Source organism: Clytia hemisphaerica, unplaced genomic scaffold (genome assembly GCF_902728285.1).
Source record: "Clytia hemisphaerica strain Z4C2 unplaced genomic scaffold, Clytia hemisphaerica genome assembly, whole genome shotgun sequence".
Classification (NCBI taxonomy): Eukaryota; Metazoa; Cnidaria; class Hydrozoa; order Leptothecata; family Clytiidae; genus Clytia; species Clytia hemisphaerica.
Window position 1 is genome coordinate 752035 of NW_027103741.1, and position 25629 is coordinate 777663.

At 35.3% G+C, this 25629-nt stretch overlaps 2 protein-coding genes and 1 long non-coding RNA gene across 3 annotated transcripts; all 3 read left to right on the forward strand.

The window, feature by feature from the left end:
• Window positions 1-1697: 1697 nt before the first annotated feature.
• On the forward strand, window positions 1698-8920 carry LOC136805241 (zinc metalloproteinase nas-6-like). The gene is made up of 4 exons (XM_067061820.1): window positions 1698-1962; window positions 5607-5795; window positions 6328-6445; window positions 7408-8920. The coding sequence occupies exons 1-4, from the start codon at window positions 1887-1889 to the stop codon at window positions 7931-7933; spliced, it is 909 nt and encodes a 302-aa protein (XP_066917921.1). The 5' UTR covers window positions 1698-1886; the 3' UTR covers window positions 7934-8920.
• A 564-nt stretch (window positions 8921-9484) lies between these two features.
• Window positions 9485-25163, forward strand: LOC136805243 (uncharacterized). Its single transcript, XM_067061822.1, has 13 exons — window positions 9485-9555; window positions 15945-15971; window positions 16677-16799; window positions 17956-18012; window positions 18333-18389; window positions 18514-18570; window positions 18830-18886; window positions 19159-19287; window positions 20436-20904; window positions 22775-22881; window positions 23748-23957; window positions 24518-24682; window positions 24936-25163. The coding sequence occupies exons 1-13, from the start codon at window positions 9510-9512 to the stop codon at window positions 25103-25105; spliced, it is 1674 nt and encodes a 557-aa protein (XP_066917923.1). The 5' UTR covers window positions 9485-9509; the 3' UTR covers window positions 25106-25163.
• On the forward strand, window positions 10383-12850 carry LOC136805245 (uncharacterized). The gene is made up of 4 exons (XR_010846365.1): window positions 10383-10703; window positions 11285-11416; window positions 11716-11979; window positions 12431-12850. It is a non-coding gene; the product is annotated as an uncharacterized lncRNA (long non-coding RNA).
• Window positions 25164-25629: the final 466 nt, after the last annotated feature.

Consider the following 25629-nt stretch of genomic DNA (forward strand, 5'->3'; position numbering starts at 1 on the left):
AGTTATATGTTTGCATGGGCTTTAAAGATTTGGAAATCCTTCCTCCCTTATCTTGAAATTTATATCTCCCGCACGGCTTACTTCGATTAAGAAATTCGTTGTGACGTCACTTTGGGACATTTCGACCACGCACGCGTACGTTGATCAGGTCAGATCCGTTAATGGAAGAATGATGTCATAACTTTGGAAAGTGGCCACCGGAGGGAACGTGTTAAGAAAGCGGCTCTTTAATTGACTTGTTGAGACCATTATAAGAGAAGGAAAAACTGAACTAATATATTGTATAGTACCCCTGTAATCAAAAGTTATTAGGCAATATTCTGTGAGGTAACATGCTGTGTTTACTTTATTTTCTTTCGAGTATCTGTAAGTGCCTATGACACGCATTACCCGAGAAGAAAAAGTTAATGATGTGTGTACAAAAATAGCCACACCAAGAAAGAAAAACAACGAGGAAAAGCAGCAGTTAACATGTCAAATAACGGCTTATCAACACTGCATGGTGCCCATTATTTATTCCTCTAAATCATTTATTTTAATCTGACCCTACTGTCAAACATCTGAAACACTCCCTCCATCTCAGAGACTATCTAACGAAAGATATTTTATCGTACGAAAACTGAGAACCGAAAACCATATGAAGGGAAAAATACCCAACAATTTCAGCCCCACTTTGTCAACTATTATTCAATCCAAATTCGAAATTCAATAGAAAAATTACACTCCAATGCCATTTCTACTGGACTTTTTGAGCTTGGAACAAAAGATTTCTATCCCCATTGGGATACTGAGAGAAACCTTTATTCCTGGCGCAGTGGCAACAAATTCCAACGGGATATGAGACAGGGGTGTGAGACAGGGATATGAGACGGGGGTGTGAGACAGGGGTGTGAGACAGGGATGTGAGACAGGGATGTGAGACAGGGGTGTGAGGCAGGGGTGTAATATAGTAAGTTATAGTAAGATTTTCGGAGGATCGTCTATTGGCCCAAAAACTTTCAAAAAGAAACATGCGAAGAAGAGTGATTAGTTTTAAACAAACATAACGGATTGTTGTCTCAAACGTCGCCTTTTTGTTGTTCTGGTTGTCATGTTTGTATTGTACACACGTTCTTTTATAAGAACATCCAAATTTTTTTGAAGTCTTCAGATGTTCTTAACTTTCTGAGTTTTAAGCTTATTTTCACCATTTTATGAGCATTTTTATTTAGTTTTCTAAGAAATCGGCCATTTTAGAGACCGCAAAGCCTTAAAATGTTCTTAACTTGTTCTTAACATTTTGGCCATCGAACCCTTATGTTCTTCATTAGTTTGTTCTTATAAAAAATAAAACCTGTATGGATCACATCAACACAGATTTGTTAAAACAGACTGTTTAGTGAAGTCAAAACCACTGAAAACCTCAGATTAGATGTCGAACCCTAGAATGAAGTAAGCCAAGAAAGGATATTTCAAAACGATGGTTTTCTAATAAGCTCCCCTAGCTGACGGAATATCAATCAGATGTCGTGGGCTATGTATTTATTAGTTCTCAGTTTATAAGGAGATAGAAAGAGAGAAAAAAATGAGATAACTGATATGATCAATTAAAAGCCTTTTTCCTGCGATCACGTGACTAAAAAAACAATTGTTTATGAATGGACGAATTTGATTGGCTGTTTAGAAAACACACAACATAAAAGTAAAGTTGATGGATGATTATAAAAAAAGACAGAAGCGTCCTTTCGGTTAATATCAAAACAAAACTTTGCATCGCTCGGTCATAGTTTTAAGAAAAGAGGCTTAAAAAGCACAACCTCGCGATTTTTGTTTATATTTTGAAGTTTCAGTGCTGCTGTCTTCACTACGTACGTTTTGTATTGCAATCAGATCGTTATTAAATCAAGATGGAGTTTTATATGATTTGTTTTTTGTTGTTTTCAACGTGTTTATTGGTTGTTGTTTCCAAGCCTGCAAAACCTAGTAAGTAATTCATGTAGATTTACATATTGTATCTCTGTATGGACTAATGCTTGAACCCTAGCCCAAAATAGTCTTTTCAAGGCTTGCTAATAACTATTCTTCAAGCCATACAACTATTTTTGTATGGACTAATTCGTAGCTTGATGCTTGAATCTTAACCCAAATTAGTCATTTTCAAGGCTTCCTAATAAGCTAATAACTACTCAAGACTTACTCCATACAGTATAGCATTTTTGCAGAACAATTTTGTAGTCTGAAACAACGTTAGGATACTATGCTATGGCCTTGGTGAGAAAGATGAAGGATTTTCTTGGCATGAATTTGAATTCTTCAAGAGATTAACCAACGGGGAAGGAAACTCGACATGACTGGGTCCTAGCATATGATAAAAATCTCATTCCATCCAAAACCGTTCTTTTAATTTCCTGCTAATTTCTATTTTTTATCAAAATAAAAAAAACTTGTCATAAATTGCAACATTTAGAACATTGTTACAATACATCAATAACATGTAATTAACGTTAACTGCGTTCATCCAAGCAAATTGATAAAAAGCTATTGCATAATTTCTTAATGTTTTGTTTAATATTGACTTCATAATTAATTGCAAATAAAGCGTGCTGTTTCTTGCACAGTTCTCCGGGTTGGCTTTTCCAACCCAACCTTATACAGGGTGTCCGAGAAAAAAAGTATAATAGCAAAACATGTTTTGAGGACTAAAGGTATTTTATGTACTTTGTATTATTGCGTATTAACAAAAGATAAAGGGAGAAACAAACTTTTTTCCAGACACCCTGTAGTAAAATTTCGAGGTAAAATTCAACATTTAAAAGCGAGGGAACCCATAAACTATAAAAATGTTTTAAAAAGGAATATCTTTTTCATTCAGTAATGAACGGAATCTAATACCAAGCCACAGGAAACACTCAGTTTGCGCAATTTATAGATCACAATATAAAACATCTTTTCTTTGGTGAACCACATGAGGGCCAAGCATCAAGGACATACTTTTCCCACAAAATCCCCTCTCTACTCTAAAGCCCTCATTTTTGCATTTCTATTCTACCTAATCCTTTTTGCATACACGAACAAACTATATAAGAACGTAAAAGGCCTCGATGGCCAGAAAATTAAGAACAATTTAAGAACACTGCGAAGCTTTGCAGACCCTAAAACACCCAATTTCTTAGGTACTCGCACAAAAAAGACTCACAAAATGGTGAAAATAAGATCACTTTTAGGTTTTAAACTATTTTAAACTAACTATTCAAATTGAAAGGATTTAGTACATCAACGTTATATCAAAATTGTTTCTACTGACATCCGTTTCGTACTTCATATATACAAAACAACAAAAGCTTTATATTAAGAAAATGTTTTGTTGTTTTTCTAGATAAGGGAAACGGTGTATATTTTTGAAACAAGTGTTTGGGGAAGGTTTGTTTTAAGATTTTTCATCATAATAAAGAGCTATCATTATATTCATCTCAAACTCATTGAAGGATTGTTGATACGGAACTTCTCATAAGCTACGGATGTCCATTGTATAAGCAGCCACAAATTGACGGATTGTTGGTACGGAACTTCTCATAAGCTACGGATGTCTATTGTATAAGCAGCCACAAATCCCATTCTCAATTTCCCGATAAACCCTTCCATTGTGACAACACAACTTCATTGATCGCTTTTGTAAAGTGATCCCCACAAAACTGGATCAGGAAGTGCTCACATATACGCAATCACAATGGCAGAATACAGCTACTTAAAGCTGAAAAACCTTTATTTGATGCCAAAAGATTGAGCTAATCTCGTTTGAGGCATATCAATCTCATGCAAGTTTGCATTGACTTTCGCAGGGTGCATTTTTCTTACCATTGACGTCAAAAGAATAAAGCCCACTTCCGGACTATTGCAAAGTCGCCCTAGTCTGATGCATGATTTATTGTTTAGAGCCTCGAATGTATATTATGGGTGTTGGCTTTCAGAAACCCGAGCAAACAGGATCAATGTTAAAATTTCCAGGGGATAATGTATATCAGACCTTAAAATAGACGAAGAAAGTTTGTGATTGTTTTAAAAAGTTTGATGAAAAACGAAAAACCGCTAAGGCGATATAACGATTAAACAAGGGTATTAAATAAAAAAAAATATTCTCACTTGGGAGACTTATCAAAATGTAACTGTCCAAAAATTTCACTTTTTATTATCTGTTGATAGAGTGTCTCACCGTATATTTGAATAACCAGGAAAACATATATCATTTTATCATCAAAACATCAAAACAAGTGAAATTGATAGCCCCCTCTTAAAGAAGATTTATCAAAAATATCGTGGGTAGACAAGAAAAATCAGCAATAAGATTTTTATCATGTAATCTTTAAAATGAAATCAATATCTTTATGTTTACCAAAACAGTAGAATTGAAAATAAAACGTTCCCCAGATAACGGAAGAATTTCAAAATATTGGACACCCAGGCTAGTTGTAAAACATATGATTGTGTAAGTTAGACCATCGGCTAAATACTTCCTAAACGACTTAACTTGACCTTTACGTATTTCACCCGGATTAATTTCTTTTAAAGTGACAGTTATTTTTTTTTACTTTTTTCGCGATGTATTAAGAAAGAAAAGGCGGCGAATCTTAAGAAGCTAACGGTCTTACATGAAAAGAGAGATTTTGAAAAATGAAGTGTTTTGATCTTCTGTCAGTAAGTTTGAAAAAGATGTCAACTTTTTTATAAAGTAAGAAAAATCTTTAATAAGGTGATGACATACAGCACATTCAAACACTTTTGCGACCGCGACGTCCATATAAAGTTGTTTTAACGTCCATAACGTCAATATAACGTAAGATGAACGTTGAAACAACGTTGTGTACCAGTTGGGTGTCTCGCTAACCATTCCAGACAAGTCGCAGGTCACGAGATTTTTAGCCATTCTATAAATTATTCGATCATTGTTTAATTCAGGAAATAAAAAGTCGATAATTCGTGGTTAATGATGGTATTTAGTCAAAAGAAAAGAAAGCAATCAGCTTCATTTGTTGAAAGACCACCTCTGGTTAAAATCAAATAATCTTATTAAATGTCGAAAGAGACTTGAAGCGTCCAATCTTTCCTCTCATCCCCTAGGTAATCATTTTGCATGAACAAGCAAAAGTCTTAACTACTTCATAATCCTACCAACTGATGGCATTAACATTCCATTCCACTTTCAAGAAACTGTCTGTGAAAGTCATCATCAAGAACTTGATAAGCCACTAATAAGACAAATACAAGTTGTGACCTTTCTACTATTTTAAGTGACCATAAATTGATTGCAATACTGTTTTTCAAAAAACTCATGAAATTAAACAGCAACAGTATATATATTTCATGTATTTTTGAAGGAAAATCCATCTCTAAATCTTAGAACTCAACATGAATAAGACAGCAGCAGGATAGATTTCATGTATTTTTGAAGGAAAATCCATCTCCAAATCAAACTCCTGAGAGTTCCATGAATTCATCATTTAAAGAGAAATATGTATTTTTGAAGGAAAAAAGATATAAAATCGCAATTCTTTTCTGTATGGGAGGAGGTTGTAAATTTTTATGGGGGAAGAAGAAACCAAACTAATGATATTTTTTCATTCATCTTACAGTTCTCATCGAAGGAGACATCGTCCTCGATCCGAAATTACGAAAGATTCGCGCTAACGCCATCATTCACGAAGAAGGAGAATGGAGTTCACATAAACGTGTCAAACGGGGCAACACGCTCACCAACAAGAAACCTCATGAACATCGATGGAGAAATGGTTTCATCCCTTATAAACTATCATATGAATTAAGTAAGTTTTGGAATGATACACGTTTTTTATTATAAAAACATCCAACATTTTTGAAGCGTTTGGGTTTTTTTTATTAGCTGTTTATCCATAAATTGTTCTTAATATGTTCTTATTTTCATCATTTTGAAAGTATTGAGAAGAAGAAATTAGGTGTTTTAGAGTCCTCAAAGCCTTAAAATGTTCTTAGCTTGTTCTATATAAAAACATGCTAGACAGTTATTTCATTACAGGACAGACTAAACTTTTTAGTCGAAACAAAAATCTCTCGAACAATCTCGTTTAAAAATGACAGTAAATCGTCTTTGCGAGATAAACATCTTATATGCCTATTGTCAGTCTGCGATAAGAGTGAAAAGCTGAAAAACGAGGAATCTTAGAGTAATCACCTTATCTGGGTAGTAGCTTAGGAAACAGTTAGAGGTGACGTCAGCAGACACACGGAGTCGATAAAGGTCGACTTCATTATACATTAACGGTAATTGTAATTAATGATTCGAATATTCATGAACTATCTTTTCCTTTCTTTCTGTAGGTGACATAGCAAGAGAATCAATCAAGGAAGCATTTTACGAAGTTGAAAAATATACATGTATTCAATTTTCACCGTGGAAAGGTGAAGATGACTACGTGGAATTCGTAAAAGGCGTTGGGTAAGTTTCAACATCACTAATTTGTAGTCCCTTGTAGCCTGGATATCCAAACTTTCCTTTTCTGGTTTACGATCTGATCCTCCTAAAAGATTTTGCATTCATTTACCAGAGACATGTACTTTGGTGATTCAAATATCGCACGAAGATAAGAAATGACCTACCCTGGTAGGCATCTTTAGACCAAACTGTAAAAAACAGAAATGTCAAAATAAGAAAATAATTTACAGCTCGGATATCCATGCTATATATGTAGTCTCTAGTGTGGGTGGATAAGGTGTGAAATATGAGTGCTCAATATTACCCCTTGTACAAATGATCAAACGCTGATTTCAAAATGGCACTGGGATATTTCTTCAAAAAAAGAGCACAGTTATTTGTCAGAAGTGCAAACCAAACGTCAGTTTTAAGCTAAATAACATACCTAAATCAAAACAAACTCCCTAATATTTTTCTACCGAATTATCCAATGCAAATACACAGAGCCCAGTGGTCGAACTAAAACAAACAGAATTTGATCTTATCTTGCGGTTTGGTGGTTGTGACACTTGGTGACAGCCACGAGCCGCTTCCAATCACACTCTTGACTTGTGACGTAATTAAATAGCAGAATACTGAAGAGGCCTGTCTGTTCCACTTCAAAACACTCTTAAGTTGCGGGATTTCATCTTAACAACATTTTATTTTGGTTCCTTCTACGGGAAGCCTAATCTCAAAGCGTGCCGAAACTTACTCATCATCTTCTATCAATTTTCGCTTAGAACTGTTACACTCTAGCATGCTAGACGACTTATTCCGACATAGTAGAAAATAGCAAACCATTAAGAATGGCTAAATTAAATTTTTATACAAACTGATGTTATCTCGTATTACAATTATCGTATTATCAAGCACCACCACAAATGTATGTATTACATGAATTAAAACGACTCCAGTCTATAACAAATTATTAATTTTCATTATAGATGTTACTCCAGCGTTGGAAGACAAAACGGGCGACAAGTCGTTTCAATTGGTGAGGGTTGTGAAACAACAAAAACGGTTGTTCATGAGTTACTTCACACTGTGGGAATGTTCCACGAGATGAGTCGGTATGACCGTGGTTTATACGTCAAAATCTTGTGGTGGAACATACAAAGAGGTGCCGAGAAAAACTTCGCTGTTTATGATCACGGTGTTATCGATTCAATGAATTTTCCATACGATTTTGAAAGCGCAATGCATTATTATAATAACGAATTCACTAAAAATGGACAAGATACGATCCAGTCTTTAGAGAACCCCAAATTAAGAATCGGTAATTATCATGGCATGAGTAAAATGGATGTCAAAAAAGTATACCAGTTTTATAAGTGTTACAAGAAGAAAGAACGTCCGCAAAAGAACGAATGCAAGGACAAATATAATTGGTGTAAGAAATATGAAAATCATTGTTCCACGCAATGGTTCGCTGAAAGTTACTGTCAGAAGACATGTAAAGTTTGTTTATAGAATCCATTATAATCAATTATCATTTATTTTTAATTAGGTAGAATTTTTCAATTTTAAAATCTGAAATGGTAGTACTGGACTTATGAACTTGAAGATTCGCTTAAGCTTCAAAAGCTATAATTTTAAAATCTTTAAACACATGATATTCGTGACGTGATGTTTTATACGGATTAGCCCGGGCGTTTGTCACTAGTTTTATCGTTTAAAATTCAAAATCAGTGGCAAAAACCCGGTCTTTTTTTGGGTGCTTCTATATAAAACATAACGTCATGAATATCGAGAATAGTATTACTGAACTTATGAATTTAGATTCGGTAGAGCCTCGAAAACCAATTCTTAAACGCATGTCATTTGAATTAAATGTTAAAAGTTTGTTGCGAAATGTTTTAATTACACGCTTTTTTTTTTATAAGAATACACTTTATAAGAATGTCCATGATGAAAATGGCCAAAAAATTAAGAATATGCTAAGAATATCACCATCATAGAATTTTGCTACTCAAGCTAAGAATGCCATTTTTAGACCATTTTTTAGTCAATTAGGATCCTAACCTAAGAACCTATTTTAGGATGATTTTCCCAAAAAAGTTAAGAATATCCATGATGAAATGGATTTACACCATTCTTATAAGAAAAAGCGTGTAATGTTTGCGTTTGCTAAAAGTTGCCATGAGTACTATCGTTCAGAAAGAAACAATTTAATGTAATATAGAATAATGTAAATATTAAAAAATATATATTTAGAAACTATACATATTGAGAGATTTGTACTATATCGAGAAGTATTGTAGATTTTATTGCCAGGTATCGCCTATGGGTGCCGAAGTTGATATTTTTAAGGCGACGGCATCTATCCACCAAAAAAATTGGCTTATTTTATTTATGAAAAAGAGATTATACATTTATATATGCTTTGTAAATAATATCGGGTGCTTATATAAAAATGAAAACAAGTTTGAAAAAAAAACACAAAAGAAACATTACAATTGATAATTTGCGCATTTTTTTATTGTTCCCCTTTTGCTGAAACTACTGAAGTGGGAACAACCTTAGTCTGGAGATCCATACTCTCTATTCAAACTTACACCACATAAAGTAAAATCCCATCAGAAGCTACTCATTGAACATATGGTATTTTTGACCCAGTTTGAATTTGTTTACATTTGGTTTGAATTTTGTGCCAAAAACCGTTGATAAGGTTAGCCAATCAGATTCGCGCACAGACTTTCAAAAACGTTGCCAAAAATATTTCGTTTTGCTCACTTTTCACACCCTTACAACATTTAGAGTGCATACACTTTTGGAAGCCTGAATTGTTAAACAGGGTTCATTTCGTTGTCGTCGACTAATTTCTTGTATAAACTCCTCCCAATATTTGTGTAATGTTGAATCATCTGCACTTGCAATACGAAAGATTTGCAATTTATTTGCCCCACTAGCTTTGCAAATGTTATTTCAGATTTATTTATATTTGAAAATTTTGTAACAAGCTTTTGATATTTAATTGAGTTGAGATGGAACGTAAGACCTTTTTGATTTTCTTTACATATGTGGCAAACCATCACCATCAGCTGAAATGAGATCTCTGGTTCTCTTAGCCGTCTTCGTGACAGTGTCCTTTGGTAAGTTACAACTTCTTTCTTTTAAAGGTTTTGTTTTGATTAAAAGGTCTGACGATGCTGATGTAGTAAAAACAAGTGCGACAAGATTAGAAAAAGGTTTTAAAAAAATGAAAATACATTAAAATAAAAATAAATTTGTTCGAAATCAACTTTGCTTTTATTTTTTTTACAAAAGCAATAGAATGTGAGGTCACATCTCAAAACAACTTTCGATCTTTCACTTGTTTGCAGGATATTGTTGCGTAAAAAAGTAGCTTTAATTTATCTGACTCAGCATGAAGACACTGCCTTAAAATAGGCTCCTTCTGTTCCCATAGAAAACCTTTCATAAAAGCATTACACTTGTTTTCTTTCATAAGAACAATTCTTTAAGAACAACGAGACTGAAAATCGCCAAAGAATAAGAATAATTTAAGAACTGATCCTGAAATTACTCAATTTCAAGCAATTTAATAATAATAATAATATATACCTTCCTATAATATAGGACTAGGCCTCAGTGAAGCTGAGGATCACAGCACAATAGTTTGACAGAAAAAAGAAAACACTATCAAATTTTACTCAAAATACTACGCCATTAAGGCGGTCACAAGCCAAAACATCCCAACCATCAACGTTTATATTAGCAAACCGCAAGGATTTCTTCAACGACCTTCCAAAAGTGAATTTAGGGCATCCTCTAGGTCTTTTAGAGCGAACCCAACAGGTTAACATCTTACGAGGGAGTCTTTCCCAAGGCATTCTAAGGACATGACCAATCCAACGCAGTTGTTGTTTGACAACATAAGAATCAACTCGTTTGAGATCAACTCTGCGAAGCAAATCATCTGTACTAATGTGCTCTTTCCAGGTGCGAAATCGGTTTACATGACACATAGCACGAACACAACGATTGTGAAAAGCACGTAATTTAAGAAGAATTTTTTCGGAAAGACACCAGCTTTCTGACCCGTAAAGAAGAATGGGAAGAATGCATGTCTCATAAATTTTACCCTTGATTTTATCTCTGACATTTTTGGCCCCAAAGACAGACTTTCTGAGTGCACCAAACGCATTACTGGACTTTCTAATTCTCGCTTCAACATCCTTGTCGTCTGTACAGTCACTTGAAACGATACTTCCAAGATAGCTGAACTCTTGAACGATTGGTAAGTATCTATCATTGATGATAATGTCTGACAGGTTAGCGTTATCATAGCAATCTGGTGAAGTGTAGAGTGAATACGGTTTTGAACAGAATAAAACTTCGGTTTTAGAGGTCTCCCTTGGTTCAAGGGCACCGGTGTGAATTTCAGTTCCGAAACGATCAAAATGTTCAATCATACCAATAGAACCTTCAACAATATCTTTACGACTATTAAAAATAACAGCAGTGTCATCGGCGTACTCAGAGTCAAGAAGAGGAAAGGATTCTCCTCTTGCAGTATGTCTTCTCCCGGTCATCTGCGTGAAGCAAGTTAGGGTCAAGGTAATAAAAATTGAGTAAAAGGCCTAAATCAACATAAAAGGGCTTGCGGAACGAGCGTTCTGTTTTCGCAAAGCGAAGAAATTTCAAAATGTATAAGAAATCGAAGAGCTTCAACAATTCTGGATGTTCTTATGAAAAACAACGTGTAAACCAACAGAGGAGGCTGTAAGTAGAAACAACTTCTTTTTCGTGGAATTTCTAGCTGGCAGATGCTTCCAAGGTACTGGATAACATCATATCATTTCTTCATTATTATTTCAGCTTGCGAGGACAAGATCACCACCTGCTACAAACTTTCGAAAGAATTTTGTCAATACAAATCATGGCGAGAATCTTGTCCACGTTATTGCAACGTGTGTACCCCACCTACTCAACCTCCAAGAGAACGTTCAGGTAAGAACAGAAAGCTGTCATTGAAACTAAGATATTTTCGGCACCTGCTTTAAAGTCTATTCGCTTCAAGTATGCAATGGACTTTGTTTTAGCGTCAGGTATAACCGCGATCTTTACTTTTGAGATAGATTGAGTTAGTTTCCTCGCAATATTGCAGAGTTCTTGGTTAATTTCCTTTTTATTCGAGAAATCGAAGTGCATCAATTTTTTTTCTAGTTTTTGTGCTTTACAATGTCTCAAATTGACAAAAACTAAAGGTGATCAATTTATTGAGGGAGTTCCCCTTTGATCTGTTATAGATTGCCGTGATATTAGCAGTTTGTGTTCAAACTACAACCGTTACGAATACTGTAAAAATGGTTATTATCAACGAGTGTGCAAGAAACGTTGTGGATTATGTTCGAAGACAAAGAAGACTACACCAGAGTTGGCAACAACACCAGGATTGACAACACCAGGTTTGGCATCAACACCAAAATTGGCATCAACACCAGAATCGGAAACAACACCAGGATTGACAACAACAAACATACCAGCGAAACATACCTCAGAAATTCCATCTGGTAAACTAATTTTAAAGGGTGTAGTAACTGTAAATTATATTTCAAAAACGGATTAATTTTCGTCCTCGCGTGGATTCGCGGTATTCGCGAATTTTGGCCGCTTTAGCCCTCGTAAAAATTACCACAAACCGTTAAAACCCTAAAATTTAAACTAAAGAGTTTTAAAGGTGAAAATGGCTGATTTACGAAAGGTTGTCTGCGAGCGAAAATTTAAATGTACGATTCTCTGAAAAGGGGGCTGAAAACATTCCTTACGAGAATTTATCTAGCTTCCTACACCACCCTTTCTTTTACTGTTGGACGTTACACAATAATTTCTTGATCCCTATCATATATATGAAAAAAGAAACGAAGAAATTGTTTCGAGTTTGACATTATATAAAGCTAAGACTAAGATCCGACATATCCTATAAATCCAATACCATTTCCCTGTTTTATTTTCGTTCCATAGGATGTCAAGACACACACAAGGATTGTCGGTACATGAAGAATCTCTGCAACAATTACGAATTCGTTCGAGGATTATGTCCCAAACTTTGCAACATGTGTTAAATTTAACAGATCAAAAAACTAAATTATTAACTTTTGGGCACCAAAGCTGTACTAAATGCAAATAAAACGATTAACTTACCGATAATCAAAGAAATGTCGAAGTTTTTTCAAGTTTTTTTTCTATCAAGTTTAGCCTCTATGTCCATCTCAGAGGTCTGGATCACATAGTGGCCAATCTCAACCAATTCTATCAACCTCAAATTCTTGGCTCATACATTTTGAAAATTAGAAATATGTAGTGTATGTATGTTTATTTTGAGAAATTTTTTAAAATTGTACACGTCTTGTTATTATTATACCTACAAGCATAAATAGAGCATCAATCATAATCAAATATAAAAAAACGGCGAAAAAATTCTCATTTTCCTTCAGGTCCTTCAGGTTTCTTCTGGTTTCTTAAATAAAAAATTAATATTTGTAAAATCTAAAAAAACATCAGTAATCGTCTGCGTCTATTATTTCCGCTGACAAGAAACTGTATTGGAAGGTTAAACTTCATTCAGTTAATTATTCCTTGGCTATATTTCACCTCTCTATTGACAATTTCTTTGGGAATTTGTTTGGGAATTCACCAGGTGGGAATCTCACCCGCGGAATTTTTCGGATACGGTTATCGTTCATCTCAGATTTAGATGTGCTTTTAGCAATCTAGAGACGCTTATTTCTAAGTTTTCTCTCCCAAAAGAATAGGCTATTTGCCTAGATGGACGAAAACGACTTTTTGACTCCACCTGCTGCGCACACTAAAAATAAATAATTAAATCTGCGACCACAGCAGTCACAGGGAACCTGAAGGCATTTCTTACGTTTGTTATCAACCCAAAGATATGGAAGGGCTCCACTTTTCCTCACTGGATTGCCCCATTTTTATTGATCCTTTCTTTAATTGCTAAGCATCAAGCAGAGAGCCATCAAATTAGCTACCAAGTACCATTTTTTATACTAAGTACTAAGTCTTTGGTGTAACCCGGGAAAAGAACCAACGACCTTGCGCGACGTAGCCTTTGCACTATGGTCGCTGCGCATATTTTGGTTTCAACTCAAGAATAAGCAACGGTTCAAATTTCCAAATGTTTTAAGAAAAACTGATCATAAAATCATTTCTTTGGTCAAACAGCTCTCAGAGTTTAAATATTAAAGTGATATCTTGCAAACATTATTTGTTTAGTAAGTAAATTTCAATAAAATACAAAGACAGGTGTATTGATGCTGTCTTGTTAAAGCACAAACACAAAATCAAATTTTGTCGAAAAAAGGCAGGTTACATGTTTGGTGAAACCACATATTTTTCACAAAATCAACATGAAGAGCGTTGCGATCCTTATGCCCCTGTTTGTCCTGGATGTAGGTAAGTGAAAAACTAGCCAGGGGGAGGGGGTCGGGGGAGGGCGTCACTCAAGTTAAGCGATTTACACATTTTTTTATAAGAACATCCAAAATTTTTGAAGCCTTCGGATGTTTTGAATTTTTTGAGTTTTAAGCCTAAAAATGTTCTTAATGTGTTCTTATTTTGACCGTTTTGTGAATATTTTTTTACCATTTCACTAAAAAAATTGGGTGTTTTTAAGTTCACAAAGCCTTAAAATGTTTTTAACTTTCTTTGAAATTTCTCTTTGAAATTTTGCCATCTACCAAAAGAAAAACAACAAAGTTTTATTTCAAAATTGAGCAAAAGCTTTTCGATTAACTTCTTAACTTGTTCTTAACATTTTGGCTAGCGAAGCCCTATGTTCTTATATAGTTTGTTCTTATAAAATAAATGTGTACCGTAGGTGCAGACATAGAGTTGATAATTTGGGAGGATTTTGCACGATAGAAGAAGTTTAGAAAAATAAAAAAATGGTTTTTATTTTTAGCAGACAAAACGGTGGAGGGCAACAAAATATGCGCTTATTACTTATCACCGAAATCCAGGAAATTTTTAACCAGCCTCTTTAAAAGTTTTACGGCAGGGTTAAAAAGAATACTCTAAATAGAATACCTCAGTGACCTAGTGGACTCCGAAGACCCACCGGGCTAACTTTCAAAAAATTGAAATTACAACCGTGTTTATTTTCTACAAAATAGAAATTCAGAAGGAATTGTTGCAAAGTTTGACTTACATTTCTTTGGGATGATGACAAAGCATTAGCGACCACTTATTTGCGTTCAGCAGTGATCTTCATTTCTGTACTATGTTCACTGCATCAACATCTGACCTAACATCGAAAAAAGGAGAGAAAATAAAGTATTTATTATCTGGAAATGAACTGATTTAAATGTCTAAGACTGCTTCGTCATCGTGGAGTAGTTTAAACCATTGGTTAGCCCTAGGAGAGAAGTTTGGCAATAAAAGAGTCTAGATTGCCTGAAAACGTACCCGGGGGGAGGGCACTCAAGGTAAACGTCCTACTGTCCTATGTGTGGCCCTTAAAGGTCCTTTCCAAGCTTCCCAAAGTACACTGTAAGGGTCGAAATGAGCAAAGATTAGAAAAAGTGCACTCTGCTCAGACGGCACACAGCATCAAAACAACGTCCATGTGACATTCATAACGTCCAAAAAACGTTGTTTGAACGTTGAAACAACGTTTTGTGCCAGCTGAGAAAGGGTGTGAAATTTGGAAAGTCTGACCATCTGAAGTTTTCAAGAAAATGCACAATTTTTCGCCAAAATTTGCTCAAATTGGCTAAACGTTTTTTAATCGAGTGACAATATTAAGTCAATGTATGCCAGACTTATTAGGGAGACAAATGCCCTTTCTGATAATCTTGAGTGGTTTCGGTGGTAGGATCCTGTCTCTTTAAAATAATACAATGCTATACTTTGTAAAATACAATGGCCTTACCTTTGTTTATATTATATCGACACAACTTTTCCACCAACGACAATGATCAGTTTTTCAAACATTTTTATTTTTCATTAATATTTTTTTTTGTATCGGCTGAAAAGAAAACAGCAAAGTTTAAATATGCATGCACCTTGTGTATTGTATTGTGGTCATTGGGCTCTTCCAGAAAATGTCCGTATATGGGGGATGGAGGGGTGGAGGATAGTGTCCGGGGATTTTGAAAAGTCTAAAAAATTTGTCTTGTCCAGGAGGTACAGTAAACTTGCTCTGTTTGGGGGCAATTTTGCTTTGTTTTAGGGTATCTTTTAATATCCAGGGGGTCAACTGATGCTTGTCCGGGGGTTAGACCTGCTATCCGGGTGTCAAAAGTAACAATGTCTGACGGTAAATGTCCAAAAAATGTTAAATCCTCAACCTCCCATATTCATTTTTTTCTGGAAAAGTCCATTTTAGTAAAGTTCTCGTGTACAACTTTTGTAACCTGATGAAAAAATATCATTAAAATCAATGTCTCGTTGGAAAGCTAACTTTGAGTGGATTAATCTTTTTGATCGATTGAATTTTTTATTATTATTTTTATTTTAGCATTCGGGACAGCGGCAGACACTGAAGGTATATTTAACATCTATTGAAAATGGGCCATTCCATTTTAGCCCATTTTATAACCATACACGAGGGTGGACAAACATTTCCAGGGGGTAATCCGGGAAGAATTTTCAGGAGTTCTAAAGAAGTGTTTTTTCGTGTTTCCAGGGGGTAAAAGCTATATTAAACTTTCCAGGGGGTAAACGACTGATAAAAAGAAATTTCAAAGAAATTCGTTTTGACTTGAAGAGTTCGTCCACCCCCCTGTTTGGAATTTTTTTGGATCAGCCAAATGAAAGACTTTGATCCTATCAAGAAAAGTTTTTAGAGCCGGCCGTTGCATGCGAAGATGGTATACAGGGTGTCGTAAATATTACTTTTTGACATACACACACACACACACAAAATTTCTACTTGTAACACAGGACTTTTTTTCGGGACACCCTGTATGTTGTCGTTTTAACATATTTAAGCAATGTTGAAAAATTCATGTACGCACGCGCATATATTTTATATTTATATTTACTAAAGATTCGCTGCCAGCATAGTAGCCCTGGTCAGAATTCTTGATAAAATCTTGGAAGAAATTTCAAGATCTGACACATCACAAGATCTTGCAGGATCTTGGAAGAACTTTCAAGCTCTCTTACCAAGAATTTTGACCAGGGAGCGTTTGGTTCAACTTCATTGTATTGACATTATCTTTATAATCATAATCTATAATATTTTTAGATTGTCGAAATGTGAAATCATATTGTCACTATATTCCCAAATCCATCATGTGCCATTCACTTTTGAATTGGAAATGCAGGAAGTATTGCGGATTGTGTGTCATCAAAACCACTAAAAGACCAGGTTACACTTCCTTGGTTACACTTCCTTGGTTACACTCGTTTTACACATAGATATATAAAGCCCGAATTGGACTTGATGTCAAGTTTTAAGCTCTTCCAAACAAAAAAGTGAATATCGCAAAAAATATTGCTGCTATTGTTTTCGAAAACCTGCGAAGCTTCTGATTGGCCAAGCGCTGAAATTCTATTGTTATGTCACGGGACCTAGGTATTCCTACCTAACCTCGGCACACTTTTCATCCAAGGCACGACATCTGGCCTTCCGGGCTTTATAAATCTATTGGTTACACTTCCTTGGTTACACTCGTTTTACGCATAGATATATAAAGCCCGAATTGGACTTGATGTCAAGTTTTAAGCTCTTCCAAACAAAAAAAGTGAATATTACATTTCTGTAACGAGCAGTTCAACTTAATTCTTCAGTACTGTCAGAAAGACCATATTCACACGTTGCCGTTCCGTTGCACTCCGGTATGACTTTCGTTACGGATCGAGTGTGTTCATATTGAAAAAGGAGACGCTCCGTTCCGATGAAAAAAGTGGAGCGAAACCATTTCGATCTGTTTTGCTTTGTAACGTCTTTTGACGTTTACACTTGTTTCGGAACCGTTTCGGAACCGCTTAGGAACGGAACGGAACCGTAAGGTCTGAATATGGTCTAAGTTTAGAGATTTGTTTCAGTAAGTCAAATTCAAACGCAATTTCATCGGCTTCGGCTTAAACAGAAAAGGTCGCTTTTGGGTTCGTTGGAAAGCTCTTTTCAAGATCCATCTTTTAAGCGTGTTGGAATGAGGTTCCAATAAAAATTACCAGCAACCGAAAGAATCATCCATAAATTAAGGAAATTTAGCTGGACAGTACTGAAAAATTTCTAATAGTCTTCTCGGTAGAACTGTCTACGCTATAACACCACTGTCTGCCATCTAGCTATATACTGATACACAGTTATTGGGGTAAGAGTGTTGATCAGGTGTGAACGACTAGGGGACAAGGTTTACGTAATCTCAACTCCTCCACGACGTATCGATACCTAGCACAGTCACTGATGCTTCAGCACCCAATTCCCTTCCATTAAAAAAATATTTCGCGAGGACGCTTTTTAATGGAGTCTTTTAAGTATCTGGGATTTCAAAGTTTTTTTTTAAATCGTTTTTCAGAGACTACAAAAAGAATGACAACAAAACCAACAACGCCATCAACAACCACCACAGAACGTGAGTCAACAGTTGATTAAAGATTCTAGAAGATGACTTTACAATGTCTTTTCACGTACCTGCGTGAAGAAAATGTTTATAAAGGATTAGCAGGCGAAACTTATTAAGTTTCATATGGCATTTAAAGAGAGACTTACTTTCACCGAGTTACACCATGTCCACCTTTTCATCGGAGCGGAACTTCTCCGGTTTATTGCTCCGAAATATTCCTAAACGATAATGCACATTCCCCTTTCGGTAACGAAAACTATACCGGAGTAATACGTAACCATGACGTCTAAGTGGTCTTAAAATTAGCAATATATTTTGATCGTTTTCAGAGACTACAAAAAGAATGACAACAAAACCAACAACGCCATCAACAACCACCACAGCACGTGAGTCGACAGTTGATAAAAGATTCTAATTTTCATAACAAGATGATGATGAGTGAGGACGCTTTTTAATGGAGTCTTTTAAGTATATTTGGGGTTTTAAAAGTTTTTTTAAATCGTTTTTCAGAGACTACAAAAAGAATGACAACACAACCAACAACGCCATCAACAACCACCACAGCACGTGAGTTAACCATTGATAAAAGATTCTAGGATTCTAGTTTGAATTATTAATTTTAACTTATAAGTCTTTTAAACAGGCCTTATAGGATACACTTTCGAACTTTCATTTTACTCTCATTTTTAACAATGACTAGATTGCAGAAGCCTCTGTCCCTCTTGACGATTGAAGTGTTTGAGGCTATATTAAAAAAGGCTTTCCTCCACCGAGTTAGTCTTTTAACGTCCCTGCTTTTAGAAATTGTTTTTTGATCGTTTTTCAGAGAGTACAAAAAGAATGACAACACAACCAACAACGTCACCAACAACCACTACACCACGTGAGTTAACAGTTGATTAAAGATTCTAATTTTCAACAAGGTCTTTGGTGATAAAGACTTAAGTCTGCCTGGGACCACGACTTATGTGAATTTATCGAAAGTATTGAGAAGGCACCCTAAAAATTAAAAACAATTTCAGTTTTGGCAATGACTTATTTTACCACCATCTTAGGATCTTTTTGAAAACAATTCCGAAGGGACGAGCTGCCCAAAATTCGTCAAAATTATAGTTCCTCTACATCCCATTCAATTATTTTCTCTTTATTTTGCAGAATGTCGAGATCTTAGTGTACTTTGTCCATCAGTCCAGAAGAGCTTTTGCAAAAACAGTGTTTATCAACAAACCTGTCCAAAGCATTGTGGGATGTGCTCACGCCCTTCTACAAAAACCACTGAAGGACGTAAGAATATGACATATATATAAAAAACATCATGAAATCATCATTTAATCAAAATTGTTTTTGGAAAATTAAGTAGAAATAAAGTAGATAATTTTGAAAAAAAGAAGAATTCAGTCAGTACCCCTTCAGTATCCTGTCCGGGATAGGTATCCTGGTATCGAGAAATACAATATAGAACTATTAAAGTCTATCCTCACAGATAAATCTTCAGAGAAAGGCACACTTTGATCAAGCTGAGATAGGTGACATCAACTCAAACAAAATCGTGTAAATTGATCTATAATGCCAGACTTGAAGTTGTTTCAATGTACAAGCTTTTTTTTAAAGAACCAGTAAATTTTGACTCAGGCTAGGCTGTTCTTAAATTTTTGAAATTTTCAGGCTTAAATGTTTGGACGATGTTCTTATTATGCCTAGTTTCTTTACTTAAAATCTGTTAAAATCAGTAGTTTTAAAATTTCTGAAATCTGAGGCTCAGATTGTTTCTAATTTATTCTTCGGCCAATTTTTAGCCTCTTAAAAAAAGCGCATAGTTATCTATTATTATGTATAGGGGTTTAAATAATGGTTGTTTTGTACTAGTAATAACATGGTTTAGAGGGTGATTTGGGATTAATAACCCCGAGGTTCATTGAAAACATTTCAAAATAGCCCGAACGTAGTGAGGGCTATTTAAAAGTGTTTTCAATGAAACGAGGGGTTATTAATCCAAAATCACCCGAGAATACCATGTTATTCCGCGTTAATTATATGGTCAAAAAAAGAATTGAAGAACACTCAATCGCTATTCTTTTCGAAACTTATAAAAACATTCGAAACTATGAATAAACATTCGACTGACACTCTTATTTTGATTGGCTTAAAAATTTCTTACGATATTTTATTAACCAATCAAAATATCGTACGATACTTATATATTATCTTTCAACCAATAGAAATTTTTGTTTACATCAGGGCGATTACAAAAAAGCGGGGCTATTACGGATTTATCGCCCCGCTCGTCCTTTACAAATCTAAGCTAAATGTAATCAACCATATAATTAGACACTTTACACAAACTTTAAACCAATTATTTCAAGACAAAACGTATTTTTCTACACAACCAGTTACTTTTCTTAAAACTACTTCTAAAAAACCTTCAACCTCAGCGGTGCTACCAACAAAACAGTTTACTACGACCACGGCTTCAACAATCCCAACGACAAGAAGATTGACTACAAAGAAACCTATCACCGTAGCAACGACCATGTCTACAACACCAACCCAAACTACAGCAAAACCTTTAACCGTATCTTCAACGACCATGTCTACAACATCAGCCGTAACTACAACCAAACCTTTAACCGTATCTTCAACGACCATGTCTACCACAAACAAAATTACAAAACCTACAACCTTATCAACGACCACTCCTACGCCGACAGCCCAAACCACAAAAAAGCCATTTACAAAGCAGACAACTAGAAGATCAACCACATTGGTACCTGCTACACCAGACAAAACAAACGCACCACCACCTAAAGGATCTTGTGGATATTCTCAAATCCCTCAATCTAGAATCATCGGCGGCAAAGATGCAAAACCTCACTCATGGCCCTGGCAAGTTGGAATTTACAGGTGATAATCATAGATTTATAAAGCCCAAAGGGCTAGATGGCGTACTTTAAATAGTTGAAATGTGTGTCGTGGTTAGCTAGAAATCCTACATAGGTCACGCGACATTACAATAGAATTTCAGCGCTTGACCAATCAAAAGATTCACGGGTTTTCGAAAACAATAGCAACAATATTTTTTCCGATATTCACTTTGATTTGCTTTCTTTGCCCTGTTTAAGCCATTGCTTAAAGCTTGACATCTAGCCCTTTGGGCTTTATAAATCAATGGTGATAATCAATTTATTGGACAGTAATAAAAATAAACCTTATCGTTATTTGACGTCTTGGTTTGTCTGATTCAAACTCTATAGATAACTTCCTACAAAAAAACTTTTCATTGGAGTAGGACGAGCAAAAGCCGTGACTTTCTTATAATATAGTTAGACCAAGTTTAGTAATCTAGACCTTTTAGGTATTAGAGTGTTAAAAAATAAGTTTCTGCATCGGGTAAAGGTTTGTTTTTGGAGATTATGTACTGGTGAAGACGGTGATTTTCTCATTGACTTTACAAAATTCGTACACCCCTGTTAATGAGATCATTTCTCCGTTCCTGGGTAATCAGTAAGTAGGGCACTTGATTTGAGTTTTCTTCAAAGTCAAAGTGAAATCACAAGGAAAAAAAATTTCTTAATTCCAAAGGACGCTTCCTTATGAATAGGGCGATGATTAAGGTAACTTTTGGGATGTTGCAAAACTTGTAATATGAGTTTTCAAAATTTCATTAAAAGCTATTCGAGATGACATTTGAGATTGACATTCTTATTTCAAAACGTGTAACATCTTCAATAAAGGTATTAAACTAAAATTGGACTGAAACTTCTATAAAAATGTTATGTAGCCATAACTTCAGTTAAAAGCATCGAAATGTTGTGTAGTTGTCTTTAAAAGGACTAAGAAATGATTGAATGGTAATTTAAAGTTTGTTAGGGCTGGTTTCCATTCTTGAGGAAACTTCTCCAGAAAAACATCCAAACTCAGGCAACTGCGAACTAGAAATTGGCATATTTACTTCCTGATTTGACACCTGTATCCCTGATGCCAGATAATGAAAACCACAGATTGCTTTCCTCTATTATCTATCAGAAAATATCAATGTCTCCAGTAGTTAGAAATCAAATTTCGATACTAAATACAGTTGACAAGAAATTTTTCTGGTGTATCGCATCAAATTTTATCATAACACAAAGTTTGTACCTCATTTAAAGTTGTTTTGGTAGGTCCCAGTCTTGTGTCAAAATTCAGTGAAAATACCCAAATTTTCCCTATATTTGCCCCAGGTAAACCCCCAAAAACCTTTTGCTAATGATGATCACCAATCTATCTTGAAACTTTTGGCTTTGGCTTTAGTTTCAAAGCAATAGACCTTATCGGATTTTTTGATTTTTATAAAAAGCGATGCATTGTGGGATTGTTTCGAGTGTATTACAATAGAAATCTCTTAGGAATTCCTCGAGGGAATTCTATTGAAATACACTCGAAACAATCCCACAATGCTTCGTTTTTTAGAAAAATCAATAACTCCGATAAGGTCTATTGGTCAATTTATTCATGAGATATGGCAAATTAAATCATACATGGAAAGATATTTTCCTTATCAAATCCTTACAAAGGTTAAAAAGTACCCCCTAAACTCGGGCCCAGTATGAAAAATTGACTAGGAGTTAGCTTTGGGGACCGACCATTTCTTAAACTAGGATAATTGAGGATTCCAAAAATGTATAGTTTATCCTGTAGAATCTTGGGTTAAGCAAAATGCCATTTTTCAGGTTTGGCTCCTTTTAGCAGCAGTATTCCCTTCTTTAGAAATAGTAAAATTAAATTTGGTTTACAGAAATGGTAAATATGCTTGTGGAGGAACGCTTATCGACAGTCGTTGGATTGTGACCGCTGCAAATTGTGTTTACAGAAGACCTGTCAAAATTTTCACCGCAAAGTTAGGTAATACTCTGAGGTCTCCATAGGAGAACCCAGGACAAATTTTATTTTCTGGGAACAGAACCCCAGAAACGGCGCAGTTCTGCGTCTGAGCAAATTTATCAAATCACTACAATTCAAATACTGTCAGATCTCTCTAATTCGACTCTTAAATTCGAATTAAAATATTAGCCCCCTCAGATGGAAAATCATATAAAATACTTTCTGTAATTCGAATCGTTCTCTAATTCGAAGAAAATGCTTGGTTCCTTAAAGATGGAATTAGATAGAGTCAACTTTGATCTCATGAAAACTAACAAAGTGAATTCCGATTAAAGTATCAACTTAAAACAATTTAGCTCTAGTTTAGACGGTCAACTTTTCGCCCTGCCTATTCTAATTGTTAATTAAAGTGGGCAGATAGTTTGTTGTCTAAAGTCAATGCATTGCCCTCTTTTGACGTCAATGCAATGTCTTCTTTCAAACTTTTTCAAGTAAAGATTTTAACTGCCCACTTTTTGCCCACTTTTCGCCTACTCTAAGTCTAACAGGTAGAATAGGCAGGGCAGAAAGTCGGCCGTCTAAACTAGAGCTTAGTATCTTCTGATACCGTAGGATGGGTAAACTTTCTCATTCTCGGGAAAATCTTTCCTATTGCCACTTTACAACGGAAAAAGTCCAACACTCTGCATGGGAACAAGATAGCTTAAACTTGAGTGTTATCTACGCATATGTACGCAGCAAGTATGCCGGTATGCCTGTAAAAACAGCAAAAAAGATCCCAGAAATATGCCGATGTTTTCCCGGTAAGAAGAAAGTTTAGCTATCCTGCGGTATCAGAAAAAAGAAACGTAAGAGAAAAATCCTTTTTCGTAATTTTCAATCACTAGGTGATCACAACAAAGATGTAGATGAAAATGAACAAACGATCCAAGTATCTAATTATATTGTCCATGAAAATTACCAAAACCCGCGGTTGAGTAACGATCTAGCTCTCGTGCAGCTTGCAAAACCAGTGATCTTTGGAAGAAATGTACAACCAATATGTTTACCGAAACAAGGAGAAAGGACAGATGTTGGAAAGAAATGCTACGTCACAGGTTGGTTAAAAAGTTATGGCTGAATGGAGCAAGGCTTAGTACACGTTTTTTATAAGAAGATCCAAAATTTTTTAAGCCTTTAGATGTTCTTAACTTTTTTAGATCTAGCCTAAAAATGTTTTTAACATGTTCTTATTTTCGCCATTCTATGGGTATTTTTGTGCGTTTTTCTAAGAAATTGGGTGTTTTAGAGTCCCTAAATCCGAAAGATTTGAAATTTTGGTGAACTATGCAGAATTTTGAAACGGAAAAGCTTCTTTATATACTTTTCCAAGACGAGAGTCCATCTTAAACAGAACATCTTTTGAAAATTGAAACTTCGTCTTTCTTATTTGGGCGACCATCAAGTAATAAATGAACAATAGGCAAAGCAAATAACCCAAACATTATTTGAATGCTGTGCCGCTTGTCCCGTAGTCTGTACACAAACTCAATATCTACGGCTAATTTCAAAATTCATTGCCTACGCTACGATAATCGTGAGATACTCTCTGGTACAGAGTACTTGTCCCGCAAAGAAAACTCTAAAATACATTTTCTTCTCCCAAATCAAATCTCAGGTTGGGGCAAGACGAGCAATCCTGGGATGGTGAACAACATTCTCCAACAACTTCCAATGACGGTACAAAACAAAACACGATGTTCAACAATGAACAGTAAATATGCACCATTGACTGATCAAATGTTGTGTGCAGCCAATACTGAAGCCGTAGAGAATCAATCAGGTATCGTAATGCTTTCAGCCACCCACTTCTCACAGACCCGGTAGGATTTTTTCAGCCAATGGGGATAAAAATAACGGACCTAAAACTCGATGGGGATTGATATTCCTGTTTTTTATGGCTGGGGGTTTCAATTATTTAGTTTTCAAGTTAAAAAATTCAGTGGGGATGAGATTCAAGAATCTCATAAAGAGAATGCCTTTTAAAAGAACTCTCATCATTCAAAATTCTACTTTTGTCACTTTTCTTTCTCTAGTTTGTCATGGAGATTCCGGCAGTCCGTTCGTTTGCCAAGAAAGCAATGATTCATGGACATTACATGGTTCGGTGAGCTGGGGATCACCACAATGTGACATCAAAGATGCTTTCACTGTCTTTGCAAGGATCAGTGAATTTAGAAATTGGATTGATCAAAATATGAAATAGAAATAACTGTTTTACTCGAAGATGATACTTTCAAAGAAAAAGAGTTCTAAAGTCTGAATCATTTTCTTCTTCATTCCCTTTTGTTCTTGTACTTTTCTGTTTGATAGTACATACTCAAACACTCAAGGGGAAAACATTTTTGTTCGAATTATGGAAATTTCGAGTTATGGGGTAAGGTTTATAAGGTATTGTTAACTAAAAGGATTGAAAACTTGTTCAAGTCAAGGAGACATTTGAGTTACAGAGGTTCGAGTTAAAGGGGCTCCACTGAATTCAAATTTGATTATCTTTCCAACAAGCACAAAACCGTAATCTAATTCGAATTCTATCAAAAATTACAACCGTTTTTGTCATCACTGCAGATTATATTGAGAGAGACTCTGTAGTGTTTTTTAAATAACCTCGACACAGCTCCTTCTCATAGGCCCGATAGAATTTTTTCAGCCAGTGGGGGTAAAGGGGTAACGGATTGAAACTCAATGGGGATTGATATTCCCATATTTTTTATGGATAGGGATTGAAAT